The sequence below is a fragment of the Chiloscyllium plagiosum genome, chromosome 7 (genome assembly GCF_004010195.1).
Source record: "Chiloscyllium plagiosum isolate BGI_BamShark_2017 chromosome 7, ASM401019v2, whole genome shotgun sequence".
Lineage (NCBI taxonomy): Eukaryota > Metazoa > Chordata > Chondrichthyes > Orectolobiformes > Hemiscylliidae > Chiloscyllium > Chiloscyllium plagiosum.
In genome coordinates this window covers 109,287,417-109,297,069 of record NC_057716.1, presented here as the reverse complement: position 1 = coordinate 109,297,069, position 9,653 = coordinate 109,287,417, and the positions used below count along the sequence as shown (strand labels likewise).

General features: G+C 43.8%; 1 protein-coding gene across 1 annotated transcript in view; it reads left to right on the top strand.

Moving 5' to 3' along the window:
• Nucleotides 1-2,303: 2,303 nt before the first annotated feature.
• The window catches only part of LOC122551865 (unconventional myosin-X-like), a 230,211-nt gene continuing 222,861 nt past the window's right edge, over nt 2,304-9,653 (top strand). The window contains exon 1 of the mRNA XM_043694412.1: nt 2,304-2,657. Coding sequence (XP_043550347.1) covers nt 2,628-2,657 — 30 coding nt within the window. The 5' untranslated portion in view covers nt 2,304-2,627. The remainder of the gene's footprint in view (nt 2,658-9,653) is intronic.

Sequence of the window (9,653 nt, the reverse complement as noted above, 5' to 3'; positions counted from 1 at the left end):
GAGGGGGAAATCAACTTGGACAAAGTGAGGTCTGCAGATGCTGGAGATCAGAATTGAGAGTGTGGTGCTGGAAAAGCACAGCTTCATCATTCCTGATGAAGGGCTCCGGCCCGAAACGTCGATTCTCCTGCTCCTCGGATGCTGCTTGACCTGCTGTGCTTTTCCAGCAACACACTTCCAACTATGCCTCAGAGGATTAATGTTTATATTAGCCACTGTCCTGCTTTTTAAAACATGTGCAAGTTCTTACAACCTGTTTTTATGTTCTTAGTTATTTTATCAGTGGGAAGATGGTGGTGTACAGGCAATATATTGGGCTAGTAATCCTTGGTGAATGCTCTGATGATGTGGATTCAGATCTCATTTTAGTGGTTACTGCTGGTTGAATTTGGTTTTGCTTTCCCTGTTATTCTTTCATACGATATGGTCATAACTGCCAAGGTCAGCATTTGTGGTCCTTCCTCAATTGCCCTCAAACCGAATGGTTTCTAAGAGTCAACCCACATTACTTATGGGTCTGGAGTTACATATAGGCTGGGCCAGGTAAGGATGGCTTTGAAACTATCATCAATTTTAGTAAAAACCCATCTGGTTCAGCAGTAACCTTCAGGAAGGGAAACCTCTCCTTTTCTAGGATGATCTCATGTGACTCCAATTCACAGAAATGTGACCGACTCCTGACCGGTCTCTGAAATGGCCCTCTGAGATGGGGAATAAGTAAATGCTGACCTTGCAAGTGGTTATCCCATCTCAGGCCAATAAGGAAAAATAATTAGAGAATTCAGTCCAAGACAGAAACCTGGCACTCAGCATCATTCTGTTTGAATGTGACTATGTTTCCCACATTTTTTTTTAAGCTGAGTATTAGATTACTTACAGCATGGAAACAGGCCCTTCAGCCCAACAAGTCCACACTGACCCAGACCCCTACACCTAACACTACAGGCAATTTAGCATGGCCAATTCACCTAGCCTGCATATTTTTGGACTGTGGGAGGAAACCAGAGCAAACCCACACAGGCATAGGGAGAATGTGCAAACGCCACACAGTCAGTTGCCTGAGGCGGGAATTGAACCCAGGTCTCTGACACTGTGCGGCAGCAGTGCTAACCACTGTGCCACCATGCCATCCATTGTTATTGCACCATTCCTTTTAGTCTATTTACCCAATTATTCTTGGCCAGTTTTCCCTCAATGATGTAACTGGCTTTCTTTAAGATTCTGTTTTCAGATTGGTATATATCACTCTCAAATGTACTGCATGGATTCATTATTATTGTCACAATTTCCCAGTGGATCTTTTATGGATACTAATTACAGTTAATTTACATTACTAATTAGCCATGCTTCATCACAGTACTAGGTGGAAAGTAGTTGTGTGGAGTGGGAGAATGAAGTGAGGTGGAGGGAAAGAGAAAGGGGTGTTGAGGAGGAGGGTTAGGGAAGGGAGGACTGGTGATGGGGGAGGGTAATAAGATGAGAAGCAGGAGGTTTGAGGAGAGAGGAAGCTGAAGAAGGGAGAGGAATAGAGTAGAGGGGAGGTTTATCCCGGAACAGTGTTTGGCCCCTGTTTCTTTCATTCCAAATAGTGGCATTTCAGAGAGTCTGTGTTGGCTGCAAAACTTTGCAATGTTGGGGGTTTCATTTAATATAGAGATGTACGGCATGGAAGCAGATCCTTCGGTCCAACCCGTCCATGCTGACCAGATATCCCAACCCAATCTAGTCCCACCTGCCAGCATCTGGCCCATATCCCTCCGAACCCTTCCTATTCATATACCCATCCAGATGCCTCTTCAATGTTGCAATTGTACCAGCCTCCACCACATCCTCTAGCAGCTCATTCCATCTGTTTGGAAATCGTGTGTAATGGGGTACAGTAGTTACTGATGGATTGTCAGGCTGTTAAGCTGACTGCCACTCTGAAATGACAATGTATAGGGTTGCTTGAAGGTTGCTGCTTGCAGCCTCTGTTGGTGGTGGTTGGATTTGGGGAGACAGGCTCCCTGCCCCTGTTACTGACTTATCAAGATATCTCTGTGTTCAACAGAGTAAGAATTCCTGTGGGCCATTGAACTTGAGGTAATAATTGAAATAGCTTTAGCCTAATCCCGTTTCTGAGCATTTGCCTGTTATTTATTGTTTAAAGTCCCTCCGTTATCAGATACAACTGCAATGGGTTTAGCTGTGAATGAGTTAAACTGATTGCTGGGCAGGAACTGGGGGAGGGGAAATGAGCCGGGTCCATATATGGGCTGGTAGGAGGAGAGAGGATCCTGAAGCTTTGACCCAGCCTGGCTCAGGCACTGAGGGTGTTTCTCCAGACTGAGTGTGCCGGCAAGTGATGACGAGAGAGAGAAAGGCAGAGGGGTATAGAAGGATACAGACAAATAATCAGGGAAAGGAGACAGAGGAATAGAGAGAGGGGGAGAGAGGATCGGACGGACGGAGTGAGTGAGTGCTTCTCTGCAGGATCAGTGTCGGCACATCCCTCTCTCTCTCTCTGGGCTCTCTCTCTTCTGGGTGTCCGTTTACCGACAGATCCAATATGTTCTCCGTCCACATTTCCAATATCTTCTGCCCCTGAACTGAGATAAGACGTTGCATTGCTGGGATTGAAACAGTGTATGGACATTATGGACAAGTTCCTGAGAGAGGTGAGTGAGCTTATAGCCTGACCCTGATGGTTAATGGTTCCCCTCTCTCCGTTACATCCCAGCAGTAACAGATCATTAAGTAAACTTCACAATTTCTAGCAACCGGACAGTTTCATCATTGAGACCACTCATTGCTCTGGGTTGTCCGGAACTGTCCCGGGATAAGTCCAGCATGGGTCTAGAATTGTCCCAGGACTCGGCTGGGAGTGCCCATCGGGACTGGTCTGGAATTGTCCAGTCTGGGAATGGCTTAGAATTGGTCTGCGATTGGCTGGGGCTTGGCTAGGGATTGGCCGGGGATTGGTATGGAGCATGATTGGACTGGGATTGACATGTAATAATTGGGCTGTGGCAAGTTAGAGGTTATGAGAGTATTTGGAACCCGAGATCCCTGTGATTCTGCCCCTTCAAGATTCGTAAAATCAGACAATATGGAAGAGGTCCTTTAACCCATCAAACTTGTACCACTGAAAATACACTATGGACACCAGTCCCACTTTCCCACACTAGGCCCATAACCTTCAAGGTTATGACTTTTTAAAGTGTTTTTTTTAAGGTTGTGAGGTTTCCTTCCTTAACTACCCTCCAAGGCAGTGCATGCCAGGCTCCATCCACTGACTGGGTGAAAAAAACGTTCCTCAAATTCCTTCCAAACCTTCTGCCTTTCACTTTAAAAAAAGTGCTCCCTATGAAGGGGAAGAGCTGCTTTCTCTTCACCCTGTGCTTGCCCTTCACATTCGCATACACCTCTGTCAGGTCCCCCTCAACTTTCTCTCCTAGAAAGAAAACAGGCTGAGCTTATCCAGCCCTTTCCATCGCTGAAATGCACCATCCCAGGCAACATCCTGGTGAATCTCCTCTGCATCCCCTCCATTACCATCACATCCTTCCTATGGTGTGGGGACCAGAACAATATACAGTACTCCAGCTGTAGCCAAACCAAGGTCCTGTATAGCTCTAATATATCCTTCCTGCTATTATAATTAATGCCTTGACTGATACAGGCAAATGTTGCATATGCCTTCTTAGCTATCCTGTTAACTTGTCCTGCCATCTTCAAGCACCTGTGGACAAGCTCCCAAGATGCCTCTGTTCCTCTGAGCTTCTTCATGTCCTACCATTCATTGAATAATTTTCCTTTGTTTTCTTAGCTTCTTCCAAAGTGCATCAATCATACTTTCCAGGATTAAATTCCATCTGCCACTGATCTGCCCATCTGACCAATATGTCAATATCATCCTGTAACCTAAGACCTTGCCCCTCGCTGCCAATCTTTGTGCCATCTGCAAATCTACTTACCGTTGCCCACCCTACCCACCCCCAACCTTCTCATCTACATTATTTATAAATATCACAACAATAAGAGACCCAGCACCAATCCATGTGGTATGTCACTGCAGACTGGGCTCCAGTCACACAAAAAGCCTTTTACCACAACCCTGGGTCTCCTACTACAAAACAAATTTTGGATCCAACTTGCCAGGTTTCCCTGGATCCCATGAGCTTGTACTTTCTTTATCAGTTTCCCATGTGGGACTATGTTGAGAATCCATATAAACTACATCAACTGCCCTTTCCTGGTCAACACATCTGGTCACCTCCTCAAAAAAATTTGATAAAATTCATTCAGCATGTCCTCTCTTTGACATAGCCATGCTGGCTATCCCTGATCAAACCTTACCTGTCCAAATAGAGATTAATTTTCTCCTTTACTATTTTCTCCACTACCTTCCCTACTACTGTTGTTAAACTCAATGATCTATAATTCCCAGATCTACTTCTCCCATCCTTCTTGTAAAGTGGAAACACATTAGCCATTCTCCAATTCTCTGGCACTTCCCCTGACGCCATAGATGATTAAAAAATTTAGGTCAGGGCCTCTGCATTTCTCTCCCTCATCTCACGCAGCAGCCTGGGATACAACTCATCTAGACCTGGCGATTTGTTCACTTTTAAATGCACCAAAACTCCAATACTTCCTCACTTCTATTACCAATCAAGAACTTCATAGCTCATTTTCTTGAATTCTGTACTTGCAACTTCCTTCTCATGGGTAAAGACAGATTTAAATTACTCATTTACCCACTTTACCAATGTCCTCTGGCTCCGAACATAGATTGCCCCCTTGGTCCCTAATCGATCCTACTCTTTAAAACTTACAGATCCTGTAAATCAGAAACAAAAATAGAAATTGCTGGCAAAGCGCAGCATGTCTGGCAGCATCTTGGAGAGAAATCAGTTAACATTTTCGGTCAAGTTCTCAGGAAGAGTTACTCAATCTGAAACTTAAACCCTGATTTCTCTCTACAGATGCTGCCAGACCTGCCAAGCTTTTCCAGCAATTTCTATTTTTGGATCCTACTCTTTTCTTCCCCTTGACTTTATTTGTAGAGTATCTTGGGATTCTTCCTAATCTTACCACCAGTGTTATCTCATATCCCTCTTTGATTTCCTAACTGCTTTCTTGAGTTCGACTCTGCACTTTCTATATTCCTCTCAGGTGACCATTGATTTGCTTTGTTTGTGCCTGTTAAAACGCTGTCTTTTCCTTTTTATCCATATAGATATAGATTTGCTCGCTGAGCTGGAAGGTTCGTTTTCAGGCGTTTTGTCACCATACTAGGTACCATCTTCAATGAGCCTCCGAATGGAACACTGGTGGTGTGGCCTGTACATATTTATATGTTTGGATTTCTTTGGGTTGGTGATGTCATTTCCTATGACACAAATAGAGACACGCACGATAATTCCTAGAAGCATGGCATTCCAACCAGAACGCTATCAACAAACACATTGACTTGGATCCCATTCACCACTCCCTAAGAAAAAGAACAGGAAATTACATCACCATAGGAAATGACATCACCAACTCAAGGAAACCCAAATATATAAATAGAAAGTGGGCTACACCACCAGGGCTTCATCTGGAGGCTCATTGATGATGTTACCTAGTATGATGATGAAACATTTGAAAACTAACATTCTAGCTCAGTGAGCAAACCCACATCCAGAACCTCAACCTGAGCTACAAATCTTCTCAAAACTCACTAAGTCCTTAATATTCCTCAACATCCAGGGTTCTGTCAGCTTATTGCTGCTACATTTCACCATAAAGGAACATGTTCTGCCCATACTCTGTCCAGTACCTTTTCAAATGCTTTCCTCTATTCTGCTGAAGATTTACCCTCCACTAGCTATTCCCAGTTTATTTTGGCTAATTTCCTGTTTTATTTTAAAGAATAATCTTCTCTGCGATAATTCAAAAACTCTTTCTTTGTAGACCACATTTATCCTTTTCCTTTACAAAATTAAAACAAACAGTGTTGGGTTGCTATCACCAAAATGCTCCCCCACTGTCACCTCAAATACCTGTCCTTCTTTGTTGCTCAGAATTAGGTCCAGTGCTGTTTGAAGAAATATGGCTCCTTTGAACTCTTTATACTGTTACAATTATTATATTATGGCAGCTGGAATCTCCTATTAACCTGATTGTTATAATTTTTACATCTATCAGTGAATTGGCTACATATCTGCTCCATAATTACCCACTGACTGTTTCAGGGCCTATTATACATTCCTAACAGTGTGACTGTCCCTTTTTAATTCCAAAATTCTTCCCTTAAAACCTCATTTGATGACCCTTCCAAAATACCGTCCCCCCTTACTGCACTAACTGACTCTCTAACTAACAATGCAAGACCACCTCCACTTGTTCATCCTTGCCTGTCCTGCTTGATCCTATAGCCTGATATATTAAGTTGACAGTCTTTTCCCTCCCTCAACCACACCTCAGTATTGGCAACAACATTGCAATTCCATTTGTCAATCCATACAACTCACCTGTTTTACCTCTAATACTCCTGGCATTAAAATAGAGGCCGTTTAACTTTATCTTACTCAGTTGAGGCAAACATGGCTGAACCAGGTCTGCCTTGGTTCCATTTCAAAGCTATGTTATCATAGAACACAGGAACACACAAACACCATTTTGTGCCAAACATGGTGCCAAATTAAACTAATCCCTTCTGCCTGTTCTTGGTCTATATCTCTGCATTCCTTGCATATTCATATGCTTATCTAAAATAATAAATGCCCCTATTGTATCGGCCTCCATCTGGCAATGTGTTCCACCCTCCTACTACTCTGTGTAAAATAACTTGCACCTCACATCTCCTTTGAAATATCTCCCTCTCACCTTAAATGTATGTAACCTGGTAATAGACATTTTAACTCTGGGGAAAAAGATTCTGACCATCAACTCTATCTATACATTTCATAATTTTATAGATTTCTATCAAGACCCCCTCAGCCTCTGTTGCTCCAGAGAAAACGACCCGAGTTTTTCTAGCCTGTCCTTATAGCTCATATCCTCTAATCCAGGCAGCATCCTGGTAAATCTCTTATGCACCTGTGATGATCAGAATTGAATGCAATACTCTTAAGTGTGGCCTAACCAAAGTCTTATAAAGCTGCAAAATGTCAACCTTGCTGTTGTACTCCATTCCCCGATCAATAAAGGCAAACATGCTACACGCTTTCTTCACCACCCTATCTACTCATGTGGCCACTTTCAGAGAACTATGGACTTGAACCCCAAGTTCCCTCTGTACATCAATGCTGTTCAGGGTCCTGCCATTAATTGTGTACTTTCCCTTAACATTTGATCTCCCAAAGTGCAGCAGCTTGCACTTATTCAGATTAAACTCCATCTACCATTTCTCAGCTCATATCTGCAACTGATATATATCCTTTGACAACTTTCTACGCAATTCACAACTCACCAATCTTTGAACTATTGAACTAACAGTGTCCCTTGCCCTGCTGAATAGTTTAAGCTCCTCTCGTCAGCATGAGCAAACCCTCCCGCAAGGATCTTAGCCCCATTCTGGTTCAGGTACAGACTGTCCTGCTTGTAGAGGTACTGTCTTTCTGAAAAACTGTCCCAGTGATCCAAGGGATCATTAAAGAGTTCAAACCATGCAGCAGAAGTGACTTCATAGAAAAATAGGCCAGAAGATCTGTACTGACAGAGCTCCTCATCAGTACTTAGGGGGTACTACACTCTCAGTACTGTGGGAGGGCTGCATTGCTGGAGGGTCAGTGCTGAGTGCACACCACTTTGCTAGAGGGTCAGTACTGAGGGAACACCACGCTATTAGAGGGTCAGTACTGAGGGAGTGCTGCACTGTCAGAGAGTCAGTGCTGCACTGTCGGAGGGTCAGTACTGAGGGAGTGCTGCACTGCCGGAGGGTCAGTACTGAGGGAGTGCCGCACTGTTGGAGGGTCAGTACTGAGGGAGTGCCACACTATTGGAGGATATGCCTGAGATGAAAAGTCTCTCTGATGAGAAGAGACTGAATAAGCTGAGTTTGTTTTCTTTGGAGCAGAGGATGCTGAGGAGGATCTGAATGAGAGGTATAGAATTATGAGCATCAAGAGGGTAGACCATGAGAATGTTTTTCCCCCATAACAACATGTCAATAAGATCACAAGATACAGGAGCAGAATTAGGCCAATCTGCTGATCACATCTGCTGTATCATTCAATCATGGCTGATATGTTTCTCTACCCCATTCTCCTGCCTTCTCATTGTAACCCTTGATGCCCTTACTAATCAAGAAGTTATCTACCTCTGAGTTAAATACATTATATGATAGAATTCACCCTATAGTTTGAGAGGGAGAGCTGAAATCGAATGTAACAGTATTACGCTTGAGTAAAGGTAACTACAATGACATGATGAGGGAGCTGGCGAGCTGAGAAGGGAAGAGGGTGTAGGAGTAATAGCAGGGGTTTCTGGGTAAATTTGGGAGGCACAGCAGAAATTCATTCCAATGAAGAAGAAACCTATTAAGGGGAGAATGAGGCAACAATGGCTGACAAGGGAAGTCAGGGATAGCATACAAGCAAAAGAAAAAGCTTACAATGTGAAGATTAGTAGGAAGCCAGAAGATTGGGGAGGCTTTAAAAACCAACAGAGGATAACTTAAAAAAACAATAAGGGGGGGAGAAGATGAATTATGAGGGTAAGCTAGCTAGTAATGTAAAAGGAGATTGCAAGAGTTTTTTTGACAAGTGTGAAAGAGGCAAGAGTGGACATTGGACACTGGAAAGTGAAGCTGGGAATGTGGTAATGGGGAACAAATAAATGGCAGAGAAATTAAGTAGGTACTTTGCATCAGTTTTCAATGGAAGACACCATGAGCGTACCAGAACTTCAAAACAGTCAGGGCAGAGGTAAGTGTAGTAGTCATCACTGAGGAGAAGATGCTAAGGAAGCTGAAAGGTCTGAAGATGGGACAAATCACTACATCCAGTGAGCTGATAGAGAAAGCTGAGGGGATTGTGGAGGTATTGGTGGTGAAAACAGGGTAAAAACAAGGACTGCAGATGCTGGAAACCAGATTCTAGATTAGAGTGGCACTGGAAAAGCACAGCAGTTCAGGCAGCATCCGAGGAGCAGGAAAATTGATGTTTCAGGCAAAAGCCCTTCATCAGGAATAGAGCTATTCCTGATGAAGGGCTTTTGCCCGAAACGTCAATTTTCCTGCTCCTCGGATGCTGCCTGAACTGTGGTATTGGTGGTGATCTATTAGAAATCACTGGAGTCAGGGAGGGACCTGTAGGACTGGAAAATGGCTAATATAACACTCCTGTTTAAGAAGGAATGGAGGCAGAAGACAGGAAATTGTAGGCCAGTTACCCTGACATTATTTGTTGGTAAGACTTGAGAGCTGGAAATGTGTTGCTGGAAAAGCGCAGCAGGTCAGGCAGCATCCAGGGAACAGGAGAATCGACGTTTTGGGCATAAGCCCTTCTTCAGGAATGAGGAAAGTTTGTCCAGCAGGCTAAGATAAAAGGTAAGGAGGAGGGACTTGGGGGAGGGGCGTCGGAAATGTGATAGGTGGAAAGAGGTCAAGGTGAGGGTGATAGGTCAGACTGGGGTGGGGGCGGAGAGGTCAGGAAGAAGATTGCAGGTTAGGAAGGCGGTGCTGA